The sequence below is a fragment of the Lepidochelys olivacea genome (genome assembly GCF_965140295.1).
Source record: "Lepidochelys olivacea isolate rLepOli2 genome assembly, chromosome: 5".
NCBI lineage: Eukaryota > Metazoa > Chordata > Testudines > Cheloniidae > Lepidochelys > Lepidochelys olivacea.
Window position 1 is genome coordinate 24,600,288 of NC_140415.1, and position 25,640 is coordinate 24,625,927.

Consider the following 25,640-nt stretch of genomic DNA (forward strand, 5'->3'; position numbering starts at 1 on the left):
TTTATCCAGCTCACCTCACAGTTTCTTTCCTCCTAGATGAGGTCAGGGACCAAGGTGCTACTGAGGAGGGCTGGATACACCACTCCCTCTGTCTTGGTGAGGGGCTCTCCTTTTGAGCTCTGGCTTGGCATTTTCCGGCAAAGTCCTCACCAAGAGCATTCAGGATCTTAAGTGCCTCATGTCAGCAGCAGCAGAGTCTGGACTGGGAGAGCTATGGTGGAGCCACTCCATCTGACTCTCAAACTTCTCCTCAGCTTTCCTCTCCACCCTCCCTTCAGAGAGAAGTTCCTGGCTCTGATTCTAAGCTGGCCCTATCAAAAGTCACAGCTCAGGACATGTAGGCCAGGAGAGGAAGAACAGAGGTAGCTTTATGGGATTCTGAGGGTGCTTGGAGCCCTTTTTAACCACTTCCTGAACAGACGGGCTCATGTTGCTGTGGTAACTAGAGCCAAAACTAGAAGTCCAGTCAGCAGGCACTATGGTCAATGTATGTCCTGGGGGCACTGCATCTAAATGAACCCTTTTGGCTTTGAAAAATTGGCAGGGGTGATCAGCAAAATGGTAAATCCCATGGGGGTTACATAAACAATTAAAAAAAAAAGCAATTTAAAGTCACTTGAGCTGCAGCATCTGCAGATAAGCCTCCCTGCCAACTTGTGGTTTTACAATCACATTGTCTTGTGTTTAAAAATGTTTTTGTCTCTTCCATTCTTGGGGGGATTCAAAGCCACCTACACAAAAGAGAATACTTCTTATAGAGAAATTGAGGACATATAAAAGGCTGCCCACCGCACACAGCAAACAAACTAAAATAAAGAGAGTAATATATTTTTTCTCTAATAGTCTCTGTCATCTCTTAGTGGTGACACTTACAACAAGAGATGGTTAAAGACTTTCAGACAGAAATATAAATACTTTTCTAAATAGACGGTGTCCCTTTAAAATAAGAGACAGTGTCACCTGCCATTGTTGCATCCTGGCTTCAAGTTCTCTAAATCTGCCTCCCAGACCATTTGGTCTGCTTTCAAATGACCCCTTTGGATAGCATATGGATTGCAGTTCTCAGCCTCTGTAAGGCACTTCTTCTGGGCCAAAGGAAGACCCTGGTTCTGGCTGTATTTGGTGGAATCCCCAGGATCAGAAGATTCCCCCAAAGGGAATATTAATTTAAATACACTTTCAGAATTTAACATTGTCTCTTCTTAAGCATAAGTTTCCCCAATAAGCCACTTTCCTATCGGACACTCACTGAATAGACCATTTAAAGACATTTCAGCTTGATGAGAAACCAGGATTGTTTTTTTTTCTAAAGACCACCTTTTTTCTGATGGCAGCAACATTTCATATTAACATTGCATCAATACACTCAATAAATAAAATTCCTTTGCCTTTGCTAGGACAAGGAACCTGCCCGGCAACTAACCACAGAAAGCAGGTTGAGGTGCTAATTTATTCAAATCTCTATTTTTAGGCTCCTGATGGGCCCTGGAGCCTGCAGTGTATAGAAAGAGAAATTAATTCTACATCCATTTCCAGGCAAACCTACAGCAATCATTTGCTGCTCCACTTCCTTTTATTATATTGTCACAAAGACCAAAATAGTTTCTGCTGATTTTGTTTAAAGGGAATGAAAAGAGAAACTCCAAGGTAGTTTTTGTTCACCGCTTCGCCATCTTATTTAATCAGTTTTCCTTGTCTTGAGCATGGGGTGACCAAATAGCCAGGGTGAAAAAAATGAGACACTTTTTTTTCTGGGGAAGGGGAGGTAATATAGTTGTGTATATAAGACAAAGCCCCTAATATCAGGATGGTCCCAATAATATCAGGACATTTGGTTACCGTACTTGAGCCCCCAGACTAGGTGATTTTCTCCCTCTTGCCCAAACTCCTCCACTGTCAGGATGAAGGCTCCAGATTAGACCAAAAGGGTTTTTGTCAAATTTTTTTCTGCACTTTTCAGGTCTCTCACTCCACAGCTATGCAGAGGCTTTTGCAAAGCATGGATTATTCCAACCATGTCCTGAGTCTCTTTCAGTGAACAGAGGGATTTTTTTAGGATTTCTCCAAAACTTGAAAAAATATTAAATCAATCAGTTACACAAAGGAGGCCAGATCCTCAGCTGGTGTAAATCAGGGTAATAGAACTATATCAGTTTAATCCAGCTGATGATACAGCCCAGTTTGGGGGATGGAGACAAACAGACAGAAATATAATCCAGTGGTTTAATTCCCTCCCTCCATGAGAATGAATAACTCCAATTCATTTTGTATCCAAGGGGAGGAGAACTGAGCTCCAGATGGCAATGGCCTTTAAGCCAATTTTGTGTTGCTGTATCACAACATAACATTAAAGAGTTGCTACTAAGAAGAAATAGTCTACTTCCAAGACTCTGAACTGCCTACATTTTGTAATGAGAAATGAGGTGGGTATTTACAGACCCGTTAAGAGTAAATTTATAATGAATATAGAGTTCAACAATGAAATTTTGAACTGAAATCTAGCCTAATTGCTTCTGGAAGGCAACAACATGACAGTCTGAGTTCTCTACATTGTGCTTCATTGACATCAACATTAAAATCAAGTTGTCTGCTACAGAAGCATAGCAAGTACAGAGCTGCAAGTTCAGACTCCAAAAGATATGAGCTGTTGTAGCCAGGGAGACATTTCTGCACTGAGGGGGGCGGGGGGCGGGGAAGTAACTAGCACAACACTGTAAGGTTTGCACTCTCTAGTGTGAGAAGCAGAAATGCTGATGTGGGGAAAGTAAATCAGTCACAAAGCTGCATGGAAGTTAGATTCTGTAAGTGAAACTTTGTGTAAATACAGACGTGGAGATTACTCCATACAAAAGAATAAACTGAATATATTTACTTAGATCTTGGTGACCCTAGTTTATTTAGATCAGAGGTGGTGGGAGAAAGGACACAGAGTTTGCATCTATTAAGCATAACTTTAATTAAAATGAGAGAAGCCACTGACCTTGCCTCTTGTCTGGAAAGAAAAATCTGCCCGGTGGAGGATTTCTGCCATAGCAGAGCGCTTGCATGAGAAGGAACTGGACCCAAAAGGAAAAGTTGGCAATCCAGTTTCTCTGCACACATGGCATGTTTTAGCTGGGGGAAATCAACTAAATGTATTCAGCAAAGTCCTAGCTGGAAAGAAAACTGTAAAGATGCATGGCCAAGGGAAACTAATGCAGAGAGAGAGAGAGAGAGGAGCTTCCTCACAGAAAGAGCAGAGAAGCTTTTCCTGAAAAGGGGAGTGATTAGGAGTTCTGGTGTCTGATTTCTGCAAGGGGAGGAAGGAGGGTTCAGCAAGGAAGTTGCTTCCAGGGAATCCCTCATTCACACAAACAGCAATGTTAGTGTCAGTTCCCATGCACCCCAGCTCGACCTTCAAACCCTCCAGCAGTTGAACTTTCCCTTGACAGAGATAATCTGGGACAAGGGCTGCCCAAGCTGCCCCCTGCCACAGCCTCTCTGTCTGAGATTCACTCAGTGCTGCCCCACTCCCATGCACCTATTCTGCCAGTTCCCATCCTGTTGTTGCGAGGGGAGGACGTCCCAATTGAATTCTAATGCCGGTGGTTGCACCCTGACTCCTTACGTTCCAAGAACACAGCAAGCATTCCGGACTAGAACTGTAACACATTGTGAGAAATAAATCAAATCAAGGTGTTTGCAGAAAGCAATTTCATTCTCTTGTAGATGCAGCCCACATCCTCCCCACCGCCTTCCCTGCACAGCTTCCCCTCTATTTTTGTACTTCCTCCTGTGCGTATGTCCAAGTCAGATTATAAACTCCACAGGGCAGGGCCCATGTCTGTAAAGCACATAGCACCCATTAGGGTGCTATGTCAATACCCACCTGAACAGGGTAGTCTTCCCTTCCCCTATGGAAGCTTTTGGGCAGTGTTGTGTGAAATAGCTGCTCATTTCACTCCAGAGGTGGCAGCATTTCATTGCTAGGCGAAATGATCCCATTATTGCTTGCACATCAGTGTGGCCGGCTGACAAACAGAAATACCTCCACATCCCTTAAGTTCTCTTTACACCATCAATCTTCCATTTCCAGGGCTCTGCCTTTTCCTGGTCCTTTGGAAGTGTAGGGTGGGGGTGGGCGGGGAAGGCCCAAAGTCCCTTTTAATAAACAAAACTTTCCCTCCCAGAGGTTACTTTCCCCCTTTCCTGCCTTGCAACAAGATTCAAAGTAAAATAAGGTGCTCCTCCCATGGGTTCTTTTCCACATCAAAACCACAGGACTCAGACATATTGTACTTCCCTGTCTACAGATCTCTCCACAGTCTGGCCTCTTCTACAGGGAAGGGAGCTGCTTATATAATCTTCCTAGCATGTCTTGCTGCAGTGGCCTATAACTCTCCGATGCCCTCGAAAACAATAATTCCTAGCAGCCCTTGTAGGGTTCCCTTCACTCTGCCCTCTAGTGATGTCATGCAATAACCATACACTCTTATTAAGATATTTTGTGTTTATGAACCCAGATTACATTAAACTGATTTTTTAGACTTTTTTTTCCTCCTAGTGTTTTTTCTCCACGTTTTATCGTCCTAGTGTCACTGGAGGGCAAAGCTAAGGTTGTCTGGGTGCCTTAGCATCTTTGGATTTCTTTCTGGTTTAACCCTCATTGTGAATTCCAAATGCTTGTTTTAGGGACAATTGTAACATTCTTGTCATTTGTTTTACCCTTCACTGATATCTACTCTCAAACTTCACTCCAATTTCATATCATTTTTATCTGATTATAGTTTCACCACGTTGCCCCCTGTCTACTTATACACACACTTCCCCAAGGCACAGCTTTAAGGCTATACTGTGTCATTCATTTCCAGGCAGAGCGCCTCGTTAATTTTAATGAACACTTCTGTTGAACACTGATGGTGCAATATGGTGCTTAATGATTTTCTGGCAATTTATGCTTATTATTGCTTATTAGGGAGACAAGGTGGGTGGAGGAACATCTTTCATTGAAGCTGTTTCTGTTGGTGAGAGAGACGCTCTGGAACTGACACAGAGCTCTGCTTCCAATCTCATTATCACTTATTTAATTCGGTGTGAAACAGGCAAAGCTCCAACTGAGAGGAAAATAGTCACCTCAGTTTAGCTGTCTAATGAAGCTCCAGAGAATCAGGCCTTAGGAATGTGTTAAAATACAAGCTTTCAAGCCAGTAGGAAATGCAGCTCCTTGCAGTCATGAGACTGGCAGAAACAAGACATGTTTACAAAGGAAAACCGATACTTGATTACTGTGTATTTTGCTAGTTAATGGAAATGTACAATGAGGCTACATAGAAGAACTGCAATATTATATAGTATCTGATCATCATCAGCATTCCTGAGAAGGTTTGTTCACTATAATGTCATTTCTTTATTTTGATACATAGCTCCTGACAGGTTGCTGGAACAATTTATAGGAGGTTGTGGGGTGCTGGGAGCCATTGAATCAATCTGTAAGCCCTGTATGTGATGGGAACCACTTCAAGCCAGGGGGTGCGGTAGCTCCCCCAGCACCCTTAGTTTCAGCACCTATGGCTCCTGATCTGTTATATATAAATAATGTATTTAGACTGCAAGCTCCTTGAGGGCAGAGACCATCTACTACTCTGTATTTGGTTGGCCCTTAAGCATTAATGTAATAAACGTGATTAATAAAATAAAATAGTAATAATGAAATATCGTGTGGTATAATGATGACTACTGGGGCCTAGGAGTCAGAAATCATGGAAGATTCTCTCTTGCAGCTCTGCCACTAATCTGCTTTGCAACACTGAAAATTTCATTTACGCAGCCTATCCCATTGGTTACTCGTCTCCAAAATGAATGTAGTAATAACTACCTGCTTCACGGGGGCCAGATGCAGTTTGCAGTGCTCAACGTTCTGACAGCACATACAGACTGTTGGAGGAAACACACCAAACACGTCCCCATTATTATTCTAGAATTATTTGGTTGGAGAAAAGAGAAGACTGCATTGAAGTGTAACCCTTCTGCCCATCAGAGCTGGCAGCAACAAGGGCCGGGTTCAGTATCTAGGGGTTCCATTTCAATAACACAATGCAAAACTGGCTCGAGCCCCCACCCAGTGACCTGGGACAATTACATACCACCTCCCGGGTGCCTCTAAGAGGCAATACTTCCCCTCTCGCAAGCACAGAGTCTGAGTGTAGCAAAAGCCTTTTAATAAAGGATGGAAACAATGCGGCATTATATTGGGGAAACACCACAAACAGGATTCATAACACAAACCACAAACAAAAGACCCACCCCAAGTAAGTTTGGCAGTGTCCTTTTCCCCTCAGGGTCTTAAGTCCAGCAACCCAAAATTCACCCCTCCCACAGTTTTCTGTCCTTGGTCAGTGCAGCCCCCAGAGTTCGGAAATTCATCTGCAGAGTTTACCTCCAAGCCTGGATGGAAGTGGGGGAGGTATAGGGGCATCTTACATGCTCCACTGCTCATGTCAACAGCCGAGTGCCCACGCCTCTCCATGGGATTCTGCTGCAGTCTTCATCAGCCATCCTTCTGACCGCTCCTCTCTGCTATTCACTCACCAATATGTCTTCAGCCCCCTCCTGCAGTGATTTCAGCTCTTAGTAACATCAGCTCTTTAGTGATTTCAGCTGTTAGGAGGAAGGCCCCACTGATAGCACACTCAGAACCACTAGCCCAAAGTAGGTCTAATGCTTAGACCTAGGTATCAGTGATTTCAGCTCTACAGCATGTAACAAGACTCCTAATGGAGTCAAAATTAGATCTGTTATTACATAGTGGAGAGACACAGCATCAAAGTAGTGCTTAGGAGCCTTAAAAGAGAACCCACACTACCACATATACATACCTAACCTCTCCCAGTTCACTGGGCTTTGGAACCCAAGTCCCTTGCCTAGCCAATGCTACTTAGTTGAGAGCAAGTCCCTCCATCATAAAATGCCAAGTACAATTCTACTGTCCTTGATTCACATAACCAGGATAACAACACTTTATTACTCCTGCCCCAATAACAAAGAGACTGGGGATCCCACAGCAGCCAAAGTGACCATTTGGGCAAGCAGTCCCATCATGCTAGGCAGGGTGGGTGTGCCCATGCAAACGAGATCAGCTCCTGAAGTCCTTTTCCACAACTCACCACCAGATGTCAGGGTAGAGCTCATTCTGACTCTGCTTACAGAAGTAAATGATCTAAAGTGCAAGAGGACAGCAAGATGAGCAGAAGCAAGGACTAGAAGAGGAAGCATGGCCCAGTAGTTAGCATGCTAGTGCTAATGTTGAAATTGGAAGATAGAAGATAAAACTCCCTGCTCCACCACACATTTCCTGTGTGACTTAGGCATAGGGCTGTCCCTAGGGCGGTGCGGGGCCCGGGGCGGAAGAGATGACTGTGTTGGCCAATCACACTGGCCCATGGGGCCCCCCAAAGCATGGGACCTGGAGCGGTCGCCCTGATTCGTCGTACCCAAGGGACAGCTCCGCTTGGGCAAATCTCTCAGTTCCTCACACTGTCACATGGGAAAAACAGCACTTCCCTACCTCACTGGGTGTTGTGAGCATAAATATGTTAGAGACTGTGAGGTGCCCCAGCACCTTAAAAATGGGGATCATGTAAGTACCTCCAACAGACTAGCTCCTTAGTAAGGGATGGGAGAGGTGCTGCAAATTAGCTAGTTAATGTTGTCCGAATTGTGCACTTCTCACGCTGTATTTGTAGACCTGTTAAGTATATAATAGACATATACATCACCACTTGAGCACTGAAACTGCAAACCAGCCTTTTTCAGGGCTCTCTAATTCTAATCAAAAAGCTACGACTAGGAAGAGAGAGGAGGGGAAGTCATGAATTGTTGAAGGAAGCAGCAGGGAAAGGCATGGATCTTTGAAGACAGGAGTTGGGGGAGACTAAAAAGCATGTTTTGTTTGAGAATCAGCCAGCAATGAGGCAGTGAAAAGTGAGTCATTAGCTTGAAAACAAGGATGAGTAAGAAGCAACAGGAGCTTGCCTGAGAGTGCTAGCCTCGAAGGAGAAAATTCTTTAATTGCCAGAAGAATAAAAAAGGAAAAGCATATCTAAATGCATGAGCTAGTCCTGTAGGCAAGAAAGACTTGCTCACATGCTGAGGGATGAAACACGACAGAGGCTAACATTCAACAAATATCACTCACCTGAGATCACAAGGAGCATCCACCAAAGAAAGGACATGGCTGAAGTTGGAAGCAAATCATGAAATGCCCCATTGCTGAAAGAAGGCTTTTGATGGCCTTCAAGAAATTTGGCTCCTTGTCCCAGAGAAAATAAAGGACTGGTGCCTCCATGGGCAATATGAACATTTCTAAAACTTCAGTCCCTTTCTCGATGTGAAGTCATATGTATCTCTTGGTCTTGCCCTTGGTGGGGTAGTTTCATTATTCTCCATGTATTATTACCCTGTGTTGATTTTTGACTCATTGTGGTCTTTTATTGTATTTCTGTTGTATTACTTGTGATTAATTATATACCTCTGTATAATGTTGTACCTCTCTGTAGATGAATGGAGTATCTGTGCGGCTTCTTTTGGTTTGGCATTATGTTTAAATAATTTGCTTTACTGTTTTTGACAAACAGCATTCAGACCGTGATGACCTGTGAAAGTTGTGGAATTTTGATGGCAAGCAATAGTTGCAGAGATAGACAAAACCTGCACGAGCTATATATCAGTACAGGAAGAGAGAAGATGATGGTAACCTAAACAGAGATGTTGCCATTAGAGAAGAGCAGTCATTTATAGTTAAGACAGTACTGTAGATACTGGGTGGATATGATGAAAGTTAATCAAAGACTTGGGAAGAAGTACAAGGTAAGAATTTTGAATCTGAGGGTAGCATGTGGACAAACATGTGCCTGAAGCAAAGATCATATTCCAGTTCATGCAGCCTGTAACCCTTCTGCCAATGGCAGCAACAAGGGCCAGGTCCTTCTTTCTAGGGGATTCTCTACAATTTGCTTAACTCTAGCTTGAGCCCCCACCCAGTAATCAGGGAAGCTATATCCACTCTGGGTGCCTTTGATGGCTCATCTGTCCCCACGTGCAACCACATTCAATAGAGGTCTCAAAAAAAGAACTTTATCTGGGAAAGGAAAGATACAGGACAGGGTAAACTTGGACAAACTTGGATAAATAAAGGGAGGTCAGAAAAGAGCAACTAAAGTGATCCAGGGAGTGAGTGGACTGGACTGTTTATGAGAAAAGATTAAAACAGCTTGTCAGGGCTGATTCCCCACCCTGGCACTTTGAGTGCAGAAGGTGGGGGCCCGCAAGGATTCTAAAAATTAATCTGGCCACTCCAGGCTGGTATTAAACTCCCAAGGTTACAGCTTTTCTCTGATCTTAGATGGGTAGATGCTGCCATCACACAAATGCAAAAACCCCTTTTTACCCAGGAAGGTGCACTTGGGAATTCCTCCCTGTGGGGTACCCTCAAGCCCTTTCATCACACAACCCCCAGAAGAAAACAAAGGAAATTAGCTGTTGCCACCAGCTAATTAAACAACATATGCACAAACCTATTTGGACACAAAAAACCAAATCCTGTTCTTTAAAAAGGTAAATTTTATTAAAAACAAACAAAAAAAGAAAATACATCTGGAACTTAGGCTATTGCTAGATTTAAAAAGAGCAAATATAATAATTAAGCATCAAGAATGGTTTCTTGAGGTCCAGCTTAAAGGTTACAAGCAAAACAAAAGCACCTGGGGTTCTCACAGAGGTGTTCACAAGCCAATGAGAAATAAAAGAAATAACCCTAATCGCATCTTCCTAGACATTTCCTGATCTACTTACATGTCTTCAGTTTAAATGAGTAGTTGTAGGTATGATCTGATGGTTTTCCATACCTGGCTCAAAGCTCTTACAGCATAGCCCTAGCCCTGTCTCTGCTCTGTCCCCTCTCTCCGGAGAACAACAGACAGACAGACAAAGGAAACGTTTTTTCCCAATTTTAAAAAGTTCTAGTCCTCTGATTGGCTCTTTTGGTCAGGTGCCCACTTCCTTCCTTTTACCTATGGGCTTTTTTTTTAACCCTTTACAGGTAAACCAAGTAGAGAACAGCTACTAACAGAGATTTTATAGCTACTGGCTGGCTGGGTGTCCATAAAAGGGAACTACCTCCCTCCCCTTCATTTATCACACTGCTAAATATGGATAGCATGGCAAGGTGATAATTAAAGGTGTGGGAGGGTGGAATCTGGTAACCATCTACAGATTTGGAAGGTGTAAAACTGAAGGGAGAAGAATTGTTCTCAGAAGAAACAGGGTGAAAGGAAGCAAGGGAAATGTAAGTTGAATGTCAGTTCAAACTTCTTGGTAGTAAAATCTATAGGGCTGGGATAGTCAGCAAAGGGAAGTAGTTGAAGCTTCATCCTTGGAGACTATGACTGGGGTCCTAGTGGGGCATCAGCTGTGGTCACTCAATTTGGGTGAACTGCAAAGAATGGGGCAGACAATCCCCATAAAGCTGGTGGATATTCCAATACTTAGATTCACCAACCCAGCACAAAACAGCTTCTTTATTACCTTACTGGTTACTCAGAAGTCCAAACAATACAGTTCCCTTAAAGTGATCCAGCCTCAGGCCCTCATCCAAGTACCCACATCAAAGATGATGAAAATGTCTGTAATTCTTATTTCATCATATAAAAGAAAAGGTTCTACCAATCCCAAAGGATCGGACACATTACCTCCCAGATTAATGAAAGTTTCAGATCTTACCCAAATACACACTACAGCCAATTGTTATTAACTAAACTAAAATTTATTAAAAAACAAAAGAGAGAGTATGGGTCAAAGACCAATGTACATATAGACATGAGTTCAATCCATTGAGGTTCAGATTCATAGCAGAGATGGTGAGCTTTGTAGTTGCAAAGAATTCCTTTAGAATTTAGTTCATAGGTATTAGTCCAATGTCCAAATATCATATTCAGGGCATACCAGCATAACTGGAATCTCAGTCTTGAGACTCAGACTTCCCCTGATGAATCTTAAGCAGATCTGAGATGACAAAATCAGGACCCAAGGATCTTTTATACAATTTCATGTCCTCTTTGACAAGTTGGGATTTCCTCGTGGAACAAAACGTAATTAGGATGACTTTGAAGGAGGTCCATCACTGGTATTTAGATATGCTTTTTTCCTCCACCATTCACAGTACATTTCAAAGAGAGATGAATACCGAGATATCCCGTGTTCACAATTAATTTAAATGCTAGGATCTTCTTTTGATCTCTGAATTATCAGAACACAGTATAGAGAGGGACTGTCGATTACATTGTCAGACCCTACTCATACATATTTAAATACACAAAAACACAAACATTATCTCCCCACATGTCTTCTGTGGGTTATATATTTTGCAGGATGTTTAACCCTTTCTAGCCATGCATCACAGAGACATTTAAAATTAGACTGGACAAAGAACCAGTGTCATTTCTATTGTTCAATAGGGAGGAGCTACTACAAAGTGAAGGTCAGAATTAGTGTCCATTGAATCAGTGGAAAGATTCCCATTTACTTCAATGCTGGCCCTGGCCCTAATTGTACTAAAGAGGTGGACAGAGGTAGAAGGCTCCTTTCCATCACAAGGCCTATATAACAGATTGTCTGGATAATCAAATGCATCTATTCTTCTTTGAGATCCATTTAGAGAGAAATTTTGGGTGTGTTATTTTTTAATCTTGTTTCCTTATTCTTAGCTGGGGACACTACTGCTTATGCAACACAACCAACATCTGGCAACTGCAGGGGATGGATGCTGGTAGATCTCTTTCCTTTCTATCTTCTGTTTCAGTGTTGTTCGTGAAGGACATTGGAAAGGACATTGGTAGCTCATCTGCGATGATTCTAAATACTCTCAGGGCTGAGTAAACAATTTACAAATTTGCACAATTAATAATTAATGTGCAAAAAAGTTAGCCTCGTGTTATGCTCATGAAATATTTGTGAGCACATTCAAATAAATGGGGGAGAAGAAAGTATTCAGTGAGATTTTGTAACTCAGTGATCAGCTAATCCTCCATCACTGTTCAAGCATTGTTGGTTAGTTGTAAATGGTTACAACTAAATTAAGTCACATGGTGTTAATTTTGTTCTCTGCTTGGATGAATATGAAACCCCAGCTGACAATATTATTCATACTTGCAAATTTAACTTGTGTTTCCAATTCATATTACCTCGGGTAGCTGTGACATTAGCTACCCAGAAAGATTTATGCCATTAAAACTTGTTTACATGAATGTTCCTATAAAGCAGAGACAAAAGGGGTGTGAATGTAACCAAAGTAAATTAATTTAACAATTAAATATTCAAATAAAACTTTCTGCCAAGTTTTACTGCCAGTGTCCTCTAAAGTGCACCAAGAATCCATTTCCTGGGATATCCTGATTGCCATCTCATCTTGGAGAGAGGTTTTGTATTGAACACCTTATGTACATTTCCTTTCTATACCCAAAAACGGAGCTTTTGGGGGTGAAATTCATCCTTGTGCCAAGAACTTATTGCACCAAGTCCCACTAAAACTTCTGGCCCTTAACGGGGGAGGGGGAAAAGTGGAGTTTTAACATACAGATGAGTGGTAAAACTTCAGCTGTTAACAATTATTGCCTTAGTACAGTCAGGACAGAGAGATCAAAGCTTCTCAAAGAAGCCAGAGACAGATCAGATGAGTCCAAGAAATAAGAGATGGGAAAGTAGAGAGCCGTATAAATAAAAAAGGTCCCTTTCTTTTAAATAAAATAAATAAATAAATGCTAGGGAAATTGCCATTAAAGGAGTTATTCATAGAGCAGAATTCTATGGAGAAAATAAAACCTTGAATTATTCAGATCCCATCTGTGCAACCTATAGTAATTACTTTTTTTAATTAAGTCCATTCAAGACCTTTAATGTTATTACTTTTTTTTTTCTATAATGGGAGGAGGAAAGCAATCCTTCACAGCTATAAAAATGTCACAATAAGCAGTCTCTGGGTGGCCTAGCCTGTTAATTTTTTGTATTTAAATATAATGACAAGTAATTATAAGCAATTATAATAATAAATGCCTAGTCCTTGGAGGAGGTCCAAAAGAAAGTGGAAAATAGTAGGAATCCTTCAGGATAAATAGTATGAAAATGACTATTGTAAACAAACATATTTAAAGCATATTTGAAAGCCAATTTTAAAGCATAAAATGGATAAAAATCATCTCTGGTGTAACTCCATTGATGTGAATGAGCCAAATTCGTCAGCTCGTGTAAATCAGTGTAAGCATCATTGGCTTCAGTGGAACTATGCTGATTGACATCCACTGAGGATGTAACTGAATGGGGTAGTCCAGAGATTATTTTATTACTTTAGCTTTATAAAATTATGGACCGAAAAGCACAGTCCTTAAAACTCTAGGTACCTTGGACTTAGGTTTGGGAGCTAAATAATAAAACCAGCTGCTTACCTTGCCGCACTAGCTGAAAGACCCCTACAAAATTCTGCACCCTCAAACAAGCCTCCCTTTCCAAAAACCTTAGTACATAGATACGCTTTGCAACGTTCCCTGCATGTCAGTGGGCTTGCACTGTTTCAGACCCTGGATTCTGCAAATTGTTATGCACCGGAACATTTATGGGACTACTTACATGTATCAAATTAAGCTTGTTTGCAGGATTGGGGGCAGTGGCATCTTTAATTATTGAAAAGAGAAGTTTACATATGTCTGATCTTCACTCAGCCTGACAAGTACAAAATAGACTAGACTGGTTATGCACAAGTTACTACAAACTACACGGCTATGCTGATGAAAAAGCAGCACTACAAAAAAAAAGTTACATGTTCTGAAAGGTTTTGAATTGCATTACTGCATGTGAAGAATAAATGAACAGTAGTGTCTTCTGGACAGGTTAGAATAATAATCAGGAAATAATTTATCTGATGAATTTTGCCATTTTTTTTAATTAAATGTGATGATTTTTTAACAAAATTTCCCCCAGGTATAGAAATGGGCTGATTAATGTATTTACAAATAATTCATTCACTACTTTCAAATAAATTATTCATTTTTTAAATTATTCTTCCAACTCTAGCATATTCCTTTCGCTAGCTCTAAAAATGCTTCTCCAAGGTCAAAAAGAGATGAAAGAAGAAGACAGAAGCACCCGAGGCTACAGGAAGTCTGTCGGGGTGAAACCTGTACAGAGGACAAACATAAAGTCTGTGTAACCAGCCATCCTTACACGCAGAAATGGCAGCGCTGCCAAGAGATGCTTTCACTCATATTCAGTTGGCGCAACTCCCACATGCCTTATTTGACTGGCTAGCATTATGAATACACTCTGAAACAATGCCCTGGATACAGGACTAAAGGATTTGCACTGCCAGAAAGGAAACCTTGACTTTTCACAAGATCAGACTTGCGCTGGCCATATTCAGACCTAGGCATTTCCACCTTCCCTATATAATGTTCTTCTTCAGTTTCCACTATAGAAGGTAGCCTTCTTCTTTTCCTGTCCTACGATACTTTGAAACACTGTTAAACATCTACTGGCTTTTACCCCAGAAATGGCTTCATTTGTTGGTGCCTAGTTGGTGAAGTACTTTGGGATTCTTCTGACTAAAAGATGCAAATTAAGTTTTTAATCATGAAGAATATTACCTGGATGTAGCCCCATTCCACTGACCATGGGAGAAGGTGAAGAGATGTAAAAGAAATAAAAGGAAACACTTCTTTACAGGGCATGTCCTCAGACTGTGGAATTCTCTACTCTAGAAGGTCAAAGGGTCAAACACGGTAACTGAGTTTAAAGGGTGCTGGATAATTTTGTAGGAAATAACATTTGGCCAATGCTAAGGCAAGATAATAAAACATCATGTTTGACAATGTCAGAATAGTACCACGGATGTCAGGAAAGAATTTTCCCCAATATACAGCAGTGAATAATTGACCAAGTACATTACAGAGAGATTTTGACTATGTTAGAACCTGCAGCGCTGGAACCCGGGAGCATGGGGGTTCTGACACCTCTGCATCACCACAGGAGGGTTTGGCTAGGCTCCCGCAGGAGGACCCTGTGAGGTTGGGCTTGGCAGGAAGTACCACCCTGCAGGACCTGAGTGGCAGCCCCTCATAGCCCACTGCTTGGCTGGTACCAGTACTTAAACCAGGAAGCCGTGAAGAGGAGCTATCTGAGTAACAACACAGACTATCTGCCCATCTCTGCTCCAGACCCTGCTTGTGACAGACCGTAGACGCCAGCTTCCAACCCTGGTTTGTCCTCAACTTCGCTATTTGATTACTGTCTGTAACCTGGTGCCCAACCCCAATCTCCTGGTAATCTGACACTGCCTGCCTCCTGACCCTTGACTCTCAGTTTGCCCTCTGGTCTATCTTGGACTCTGACCTACCAGTAACCTGACTCCACCTGCCTCCTGATTGTGCCTTCTGACTTATCTTGGACTCTGACCTCCTAGTACCTAACTTAGCCCGACGCCTGCTCTGACCACTAGGTCTGACTGTCCATGTCTCAGTCTAGACAATCACGCCAGATGGAGAGAAAATCGGATGCATCATTTGCGTAATCTGTTAGTGGAAATCCGATGTTCCTAAATGATGGGAAACATATACCAATGCATCTTATTATAGAGTATTTGCATTTTAGTAGTGCCCAGACACACCAATACCGATTGGAACCACATTATATTAGGCACTGTACATAGATGAAGACACAGCCACTGTCCCTCAAGAATTTGTATGCTAAGGCCCCTATTCTTCAACTCAGAGTGTACAGGCAGACTATTGCACCTACAGAGAGCCCCACTGAATCTATGCAGGTGCTGCAGTCTGCCTGCATGCTATCACTTTCAGGGTTAGGGCCTAAGAAGACAGGCAGTACACCAAGGGTGGCCAGAGACACAATATATACTATTTTATACACATATGCCCACTTGTAAACTTTTAAAATAAGATTCTAAAAGCACTGACAGTTATCCTTATATACCTCTTGACCCTTTATTAATTGGCTTATTTTTTATTTTTTACAGAAACCAGTGCAGCAGTGGGTCTTAAGTAAGCTTCAGTTAGGAAAAGACATTCCATGGCTAAGGGGCAGAGTGTAAGAAGGTACAGAAATGTCTGTGTAGAAAAGTAAATCAGATCACATCGGTTTACAGACAATGGGGATAATACTTGACTTGTTTAAGTTGCTCTGGTGCTCTTCAGATGTTTGATTTAGAATGGATTGTGGTCAGAAAAATAACTGAAAATTTTCAGACCCGGTTCCTAACCCCCTCTCGCCCCCCACACATACTTTCAACGTATCTTTTGCCTAGTTTGTTGACAAAAATATTTTACTATCTTAAAAACAACAGAGACAATGAACCCTTGCAGCAGAAAATGCTGTATTTTATTCTGCCTCATGTGCAATATCAATTCGCAAACAAAATGGCCAGCTTAGTTATTTTCCAGAATCTTTTATTGTTCCTGATGACATATGAAACAGAAAGAACAGAGCTGGGTTTCCAATACCGGGGGGAGACTGCAGTACTAGCAGTGAGGGGCAGAGATGTGGTTTGATTTGTGTCTTGTAGGGAGAAAATTTGACATAAAAAGGGGAGGTTGCTCAAGCGTGACACCAGATGCTACTTCCTCTTAAACTTTTCCCCAACCTCCCAGGGACTACAACAATGAAATATGGACATGAGAGTTTTATTCAGTTCAAGGGCTCTGGTCAAAGGTAAACTTCTTGTCAACTCTTGGTGTCTGTAAGAAGATTTGTCTGTGGCTGCTGTTTTTCTCTACACCCTTATTTTGTTATGCATTATTTTCCCCTGAAACCCCAGAGCCCTCTAGTGGCGAATGTTAAAATATTCACAAGGATTTTCTATCAAAGGGTCTGCGCTTTTTGACGTCAACGGCAAATGTCCGATGGACTTCAGTGGGAGAATAGGACCCAAAGCCAGGACCACCTACCCTGTCCAATTTCCCTTAGCAATCCTCTACTGCATTCTTTCCACCTTACAAGGACCTAGTATCTAATGTTCATCTTTACTGTTTTCATATAACTCATTTCAAATTAAGAGATAAGGATCACCACTACATTCAACCTTTATTTTTAAGGAGACAAAGATTTGTAGTCATTTAATATTAATCTGTGGTTTTAACATATTTACCTTTCATTATAGAAAAATAATTCTGAGACTTTTCGAGTTGTATTGCTTGCTCACAAAAAAAAAGGAAGAGGGGAAGAAAGATCAAATAATTTTAGATTCATTCTGTAGCTAAGCAAAACGTAATACCACATCCCTCCAAGGAATCCAGGCATTATGGGAACATTGGATAATGACAGGTTGGTTTGTTAATAATCCAAAACATTTGCAAAGCTTTTCATTAAATTGCATTGTCTAAACCCATGAGAATTTAAGGACTCTGGTAGATTGAAATGTCTTAAGGTGGGTGTAAAATATGCAAACAAAATAACACTGGAAATAAATATTGTACCTCATTATGAACAGAATTAGTTACACAAGAGAACAAAATAATAGAGATGTACATCAGTTTTTTGGCACAGACAAGTTGAATGATAAACAAGCTCTGTGCTTGTTTAAACTAAATGCAAATGTGCAACTGTACTACAGATTTTTTTAAAAAGTTTTGATGCACACAGGAGGGGCTTCTTACCAGTTTCATTAAACCAAGATACATTTCACTATACATTTAAAATCTGTGTCGAGAAAGGAAGTGTGGGATGGTTTCCACTTCCCATTACATTTTCTACTTTAGGATAAATAGAAAAGATCGGTGCGCTTTAAGGTTTGGGGGACAGAAGTGGAGGGCTTTTTAAAGTGGGGAGGGGCTGCACTTCACACGATCTTCCTCTTCTGAATCTCAGATACCATTTAAACGCAGCTAATCCCAACATATGACATTCCAGCGCTGGGGAAAAGACAGTCCGGGGGGAGATTCTCCAGGAAGGGGAGCTGAGAGCGCGCTGCGGGGCAGAACCGCGTGCTGCGGGGGGAGTGCGAGCTGCTCGCGCCTTCGGGTGCCCCGCAGAACTCGGCAGCCGCTGACGCGAGCTGGCTGGGAGGCAGGTTGGGAGAGCGGGCACTGGCCACCGCCGGGGTTGGCCCCCGTAAGGACCTCGGAGAGCTCCGGCCGCTGCGCACGCACCTCAGCCCGCTCAAGCGGGGGCACAAGGGGCATATAACCCGGGCGAGCCGACGGGAGGAGGCAGTGAGGGCTGGGAGCCGCGGGGAGGAGAGAGGCTCCTAGAGAGGCAGCAGCAGCGGAGCACAGGTGGGCGCCTCCAGGACGGAGACCTTCACTGCACCAGCGAGAGGCGGCCTCTTGTCCCACCCCAGCCCCGCCGTGCGGGAGTCTCCCTCCCTGCCGGCCGGGGCAGCGCCGCCCGCTCCTGGCGGGTCTGGGCTTGTTCCGCTCAGCCTGATGTGCCCCACGGCGGGCGCGGGCACGGGAAGGGGCGCCCCGCCTGCCAGCGCCTCCCTGCGGGTGCCGCCTGCGCTGGGCACCTGGAGCGGCAGCCGCCGCGCTGGGCTTCGTCGCTGCCTGAGCTGCCGCGTCCCGGGCTGGACGAGGCGCTGAGCATGTGCTTTGCGGGCGAGGGGGACCCCGTGCCCGCCACCGGAGCGTAGCTCCTGATCGCAGCCCCTGGGTGGGAGGAGAGAGACCGGCTCCCTCCAGCCTCCCCTGGCCATGGGATGGCCGCCCCCTGCGAGCCCAGTTACTGCCCGCTCGCCCTCAGCCTGGAGGGAGCGTCCCTGGCCGGGCAGTTCGGCAACTGGACCAACGAGTCCCTGCAGGAGCTTTTCAGGAGCGTCAACCTGGAGCGAGCCGAGGGGCTGCAGGGGGACAGCTCCGCCGTCCTGCGCATCCTCATCTCCAGCGTCTACTCGGTGGTGTGCGCCCTGGGGCTGGTGGGCAACCTGCTGGTGCTCTACCTGATGAAGAGCAAGCAGGGCTGGAAGAAATCCTCCATCGACCTCTTCGTCACCAGCCTGGCGCTCACCGACTTCCAGTTCGTGCTGACGCTGCCCTTCTGGGCGGTGGAGAACGCCCTGGACTTCACCTGGCTCTTCGGCAAGGCCATGTGCAAGATCGTCTCCTACGTGACGGCCATGAACATGTACGCCAGCGTCTTCTTCCTCACCGCCATGAGCGTGGCCCGCTACCACTCCGTGGCCTCGGCGCTGAGCCGCCGGCGGGGCGGCCCGGGGTGCCGCTCGGCCAAGTGGCTGTGCCTCCTCATCTGGGGCGCGGCCATGCTGGCCTCCCTGCCCCACGCCGTCTTCTCCACCACCGCCACCGTCTTCGGCGAGGAGCTCTGCCTGGTCAAGTTCCCCGAGGGCCGGGGCAACAGCGCCCAGTTCTGGCTGGGCCTCTACCAGGCCCAGAAAGTGCTGCTGGGCTTCCTGGTGCCGCTGGCGGTCATCAGCCTCTGCTACCTGCTGCTGCTGCGCTTCCTGGGCGAGCGCCACGTGGGCCGCGCCTGCGGCGGGCCCAGGCGGCGGGCCCAGGTGACCCGCTCGGTGACGGTGGTGGTGCTCTCCTTCTTCCTCTGCTGGCTGCCCAACCAGGCGCTCACCGCCTGGGGCATCCTGGTCAAGCTCAACGTGGTGCCCTTCAGCCCGCAGTACTTCCTTTCGCAGGCCTACCTCTTCCCCGTCAGCGTGTGCCTGGCGCACTGCAACAGCTGCCTCAACCCGCTGCTCTACTGCCTGCTGCGCCGCGAGTTCCGCGCCGCCCTGCGCCGCCTGCTGCGCCGCCTGGCCTCGCCCTCGCTCACCGCCAAGCGCCCCTTCACCGCCACCACCAAGCCCGAGCCCGAGGAGCGGGCGCTGCGCGCCCTGGTGCCCGCCAGCCCGCTGCCCCCCGCCGCCGCGCAGCCCGAGCTCCTCTACTACCCGCCCGGCGTGGTGGTGTGCAGCGCCCGCTGGGACCCGCTGCCCAGCAGCTCCGCCGAGCAGCGCTGCTGAGCCGCGGGGGCGCCTGGCAGCGACGGAGTGGGAGGCTGGGGGCAATGCCCACGGGGGGATGGGCTCCAGGGGGTGTCCCAGCCCTGGGAGCGGTGGAGCGGGTGTCCGTGGGTGATGGGCTCTGGGGACCGTCCCAGCGGTGGAGCGGGTGTCTGGGGGGGGATGGGCTCTGGGGACCGTCCCAGCGGTGGAGCGGGTGTCCGGGGGGGATGGGCTCTGGGGACCGTCCCAGCGGTGGAGCGGGTGTCTGGGGGGGGATGGGCTCTGGGGACCGTCCCAGCGGTGGAGCGGGTGTCTGGGGGGGGTGGGCTCTGGGGACCGTCCCAGCGGTGGAGCGGGTGTCTGGGGGGGGTGGGCTCTGGGGACCGTCCCAGCGGTGGAGGAGTGACTGAATGTTCTGGCCTTAGGAGAAGTGGGGGGAAGGGAGAGTCCATGGGGGATGAAATTGCAGCTCTCCCCTCAGCTTTGCCAAGAGGCCCAGCCTTCGGGGTGTCCATGGAGACTGAGGCTCCATGTGGCCAGGCTACTGTGCATGGAGGGGCTGGGTGGGCTAAATGGGGGACGAGGACGCCTGGGAAGTGGAGGGCGCTTGCGGACTTCGTATGAGGAGGTTGCGGGAGCGCTGGGTGGTGAGACCGCAGCTGGAGCGGTGCCATGTCCAGGCACCGTCGGGGTGTCCCTTGCCTCCTCACTGCAATCTCCCAGGCGCAGAGGAGGTGGCTGAGGTGTGTGGGAAGCAAGCCAGGACTTTCCACCTGCCACCACAGAGCCCAGGTTGGGGGGGACCTGGCTTTGTTTGCCCTCTCCTAGCACTGAACTGAGGCACCAAGCACAACTCACTGTAAATGCAACTGTAGCTCTGGCTCTAGCACAGCTCCAGAGAAAAGGCTGTTTGTGGGGCGTTCACTGCAGCACTTCATCCTCTCTTAGCCTGTTGCCAAAGCAAAATGATTCTCCTTGATAAACAAGAACAGGAGTAACTGATGTTTGGGAACTGGGGGCTGCTGAATAGGGGAAGCGGCTTTTTCTATTTTATTACCTGTAACTAGAAACTTTGCCCTAGCGGTGAAATGTTATGTCCAACCATCAGCCACTGTTGTAGATCATTTGTGGTTAATGGGGTACTGTATCTGTAACTGACCATTGCTTAGAAGGAATGAAACCACTGCACTGCCAATTTTAAAGGGGCTGAATATTCAGAGCCCAAGACCAGAAGGCACCATTGTGACCATCTGGTCTGACCTCCTGTAGAGCATAGAACTTCCCCAAAATCATTCCTAGAACACATCTGTTAGAGAAACATCCAATCTTGATTTAAAGATTGTCACTGATGATGAATCAGCCATGAACCCTGATAAATTGTTCCAATGGTTAATTAACCGCACTGTTAAAAATGTACACCATATTTCCGGTCTGAATTTGTCTAGCTTCAAAATTTCCAGCCCTCAGATTGTGTGTTACAACTTTCTCTGCTAGATTCAAGAGCCCATTATCCAATCATTGTTCCCCAGGTAGATACTTAGAGGATGCAGTCAGCCAAGCCACCCGTTTATCTTCTCTTTGCTAAGCTAAGTAGATTGAACTGCTTGAGTCTATTACTGTAAGGCAGTGGTTCTCAACCTTTCCAAACTACTGTACCCCTTTCAGGAGTCTGATTTGTCATGCGTATCCCAAGTTTCACTTCACTTAAAAACTACTTGCTTACAAAATCAGACATAAAAGTGTCACAGCACACTATTACTGAATAATTGTTTACTTTCTCATTTTTACCATACAATTAGAAAATACATCAATTGGAATATAAATATTGTACTTACATTTCAGTGTGTAGTATAAAGAAAAGGAGTACTTGTGGCACCTTAGAGACTAACCAATTTATTTGAGCATAAGCTTTCTTGAGCTACAGCTCACTTCATCGGATGCATTCCTTTTCTTTTTGTGAATACAGACTAACACGGCTGCTACTCTGAAACCAGTGTATAGTACATAGAGCAGTATAAACAAGTCATTGTCTGTATGAAATTTTAGCTTGTACTGACTTCACTAGTGCTTTTTATGTAGTCTATTATAAAACTAGCAAATATCTAGATGAATTGATGTACCCCCTGGAAGACCTCTGCTTACTCACATACCCCTGGTTGAGAACCACAGCTATAAGGCATGTTTTTTACTCCTTTAATCATTCTTGTGCCGCTTTTCTGAATCCTCTCCCATTTATCAATCTATTTCTTGAATTGTGGGTACCAGAATCGTATACAATATTCCAGCTGTGGTCACAACAGTGCCAAATACAAAGGTAAAAGAGCCTCTCTACTCCTGCTCAAGCTTCCCCTGTTTATTCATCTCAGGTTTGCATTAACTTTTTTGTCCACAGCGTCACATTGGGAAGTCATGGTCAGCTGATTATCCACCCTGACCCCAAAATCTTTTTCAGAGTCACTGCTTGCCAGGATAGAGTCCCCAATTCTGTAAGTATGGCCTACATTCTTTGTTCCTAGATGTATACATTTACACTTAACCATATTAAACCACATTGCTTGCACCCAATTTACCAAGCAATCCTGATCACTCTGTATCAGTGACCTGTCCTCTTCATTACCGACCACTCCCCCACATTTTCTGTCATCTGCAAACTTTATCGGTGACAATTTTATGTTTTCTTCCTGGTAATTGATACAAATGTTAACTAGCATAGGGCTAAGAAAACATATCAACTTAGTTTGACAAGATCTATTTTCATAAACCCCTGTTGATTTGCATTAATTACTTTACCCTCCTTTAATTTGGTGTTAATCAAGTCTCCTACCAGCTGCCCCATTATCTTGCCCAGGATCAATATCAAGCTGACAGGCTTATAATTATCTCGGTTATCCCATTTACCTTTTTAAAAATGGGCACATTACCTTTCCTGTAGTCTTCTAGAATTTCCCCAGGGCTCCAAGTCTTCTTGAAAATCAACATTAACGGTGCAGTGAGCACCTCAGGCAGCACTTTTAAAACTTTCGGATGCAAGTTATCTGGACCTGCTGATTTCAAAATGTTTGCTTCTAGTATTTTCTGTTTAATATCCTCCAGAGACACTAGTGGAATGGAAAGAGGGTTATCATAAAATGAGACATCTGTTTTTTTCCCCCAAATACAGACAAATATGAATATAGAGGTACTTGGCAGTGTTTCCATGTGTCCATTTTTGTTCATATCTGCTGCTGTGGATTTTAGATTTCCAAAGATGCTTCCCTCCATTGGGCTCTGTATATAAGATGTGCCACAAGAGATCATTACATGCCTCTGGTCACAATTCATACATGCTAACCCACGTGAGAATGATGGGTGGGGATGACAGGGACAAGACCAGTTCCAGGAGTTTCAGCTTGTGGAGTTTCCTACTCATCCGTTCATCTGGGGGGACAGGTTTGTCCCTCTGCTGGATGGAGGGGTCCACTCCTTTAGCATGACCATGAGATCCACATTGATCTCAGGAGATTCACAGAAGACAGGATGCAGATGTTGTTGCCTCCATTCTATGCTTGGCCCCACACCAGCTCCTGTAGGATCTATGCTTCTAGGTGCTCCCCCTACACAGCAGCCTTTGGAACCTAGAAGAAAAGGAGTTCTACGGGGCTAAGGGGGGAAAAGGGGAGAGACTAAAGCACAAGGTCAGGCGGAATTACTTTGCATTTCTTTCTGCTGTGGGTTTGGAGGAGAGAATCTGGAGGAGCCCCTTTCTGCCGCTGGTCTGACCTCTACAACTCATGAAGCTGGAAGTGCAAGGGGAGCACACAGAGGAGTACTGTGGGGGTGGGAAGGAGCAAATGAGAGTGGTAAAATTTCCTTCTCTATGGATTCTTCTAGTCTAGAGGTTTTGCTCCTGTTGTAACTCAAGCTGTTATTAGTTATTAACTTGAGCTAATTAACACAATTGTAAATTGGATGCCCCAGACACTGCACAGCAGTTTAGTCCAGGACCCAAGTGTTTGTTGTTCACCTTTGGGTTTAGCCTACAGCAAACATTCCCTCTGAAATTCACTCCTGTGACACTGAAGTGGGTGGAAAGGGGGAGGGGAGCGAGGGTATTACATAAAATGGCATGGGGGGGGCGCAATTTTCCTCCATTATGGACACAGATTAGAGCATGAGGCCTTCAGTTTTTGTCCAGAAAACCTTGCATTGACTTCAATGGGAATTTTACTCTGTCCTTAAGGAGGTACAGAGTCCTTCAGGATTTGGCCCCATGCTCTCTTCCAACCTGAATCTATGATTCTATGCTGTACATGCCTATGAAGTCCAGGATAGAATTAAGACTTGCTCCTGTGCACAGGCTGTAACTGGGTCAGGCATTTGAACCAAAGCACCATTCTGTCTCAAGACAGCTGAGACCTATTGTAGCCTTATAATCCTGAGCAGGGCGATAGAGACATAGGGCAGTGTTCAGAAAGAAACAAAAATTATTTGGAGGAACAAATTGATGACGAAGGATTCAAAGATCCTGGAGATGACTGAGTGGGGACCTCAGCTATGGTAAGTGAATAAAACAGCAAGTATGGGGTAGAAGCTGCTCAGAACAATCTGGTTTTTGTTCAGAGCAGTGAGCTAGATTACACTGTTGCCCAAGGAAAGTACCAAGAGTACAATCACTAGGACTGTAGGCAGGGCAGAACTTTAGAATGTGTAGGGAATCATCCTGCATATGTAGTGAAAGGGACTGGATTCAGGAGGGACTGGATTCCATCTGTAACTTCCACGACACGGGAAAAAACATCTTCAGCACAGCATCTTTGGGCTCTTTCTTAGGTTGTTTGAGCAACATTCTTCAAATAATTGCATGAATGCAGAGCTGACTGGTTTCCTCCAAATGCCCATGTTTGGATTTATAACAAAAATCCTCTTTTGAATCAAAGTAAAATGTTTATATAGCTCTATGTGCAGGAGCAGTCAAAAAGCTAACAGAATGTTAGGAACCATTAGGAAAGGGATAGATAGTAAGACCAGAAATATCATAGTCCCTCTATACAAGTCTATGGTACATCCACACCTGGAATATTGTGTGCCGTTCTGGTCACTCCATCTCAAAAAAGGTATGTTAAAATTGGAGAAGGTACAGAGGACAACAAAAATGATTAGGGATCTGGAACAACTTCTGTATGAGAAAGATTAAAAAGACTGGGACTTTTCAGCTTGGAAAAGAGATGACTAGGAGGAGATATGAAAGAGATCAATAAAATCTTGACTGGTGTGAATAAAGAGGTGATATTTACTCCTCTACATAATATAAGAACCAGGGGTCATGCAATGAAATTAATAGGCAGCAGATTAAAAACAAGCAAAAGGAAGTACTTCTTCACATAGCAGACAGGCAACCTGTGGAACTCATTGGCAGGTAATGTGAAGCCCAAAACTATAACAGGATTCAGAAAAGCATTAAGTACATTGCTGGAGGATAGGTCTATCAATGACTCAGCCAAGATGGTCAGGAATGCAACCTCAAGCTCTGAGTGTCCCTAGCCTCTGTCTGCCAGAAGCTGGGAGTGGAGGACAGGGATGGATTGCTTAATGATTGCCTGCTCTGTTTATTCTCTCTGAAGCATTGGCCACTATCAGAAGACAGGATACTGAGCTAGATGGACCATTGGTCTGATCC

At 44.9% G+C, this 25,640-nt stretch overlaps 2 protein-coding genes across 2 annotated transcripts in view; one reads left to right on the forward strand and one right to left on the reverse strand.

The window, feature by feature from the left end:
• Window positions 1-3,238, reverse strand: part of ADAMTS12 (ADAM metallopeptidase with thrombospondin type 1 motif 12) — a 319,746-nt gene extending 316,508 nt beyond the window's left edge. Inside the window, exon 1 of the mRNA XM_084629649.1 lies at window positions 2,981-3,238. Within this exon, the coding sequence (XP_084485775.1) occupies window positions 2,981-3,107 (127 nt within the window). The 5' untranslated portion in view covers window positions 3,108-3,238. The remainder of the gene's footprint in view (window positions 1-2,980) is intronic.
• A 15,355-nt stretch (window positions 3,239-18,593) lies between these two features.
• RXFP3 (relaxin family peptide receptor 3) lies at window positions 18,594-20,104 on the forward strand. Its single transcript, XM_084628465.1, has one exon. The coding sequence runs from the start codon at window positions 18,728-18,730 to the stop codon at window positions 20,000-20,002; it is 1,275 nt and encodes a 424-aa protein (XP_084484591.1). The 5' UTR covers window positions 18,594-18,727; the 3' UTR covers window positions 20,003-20,104.
• Window positions 20,105-25,640: the final 5,536 nt, after the last annotated feature.

Coding starts and splice junctions, on each gene's coding strand:
- RXFP3 (XM_084628465.1), top strand. CDS start 18,728: ATGGCCGCCCCCTGCGAGCCCAGTTACTGCCCGCTCGCCCTCAGCCTG.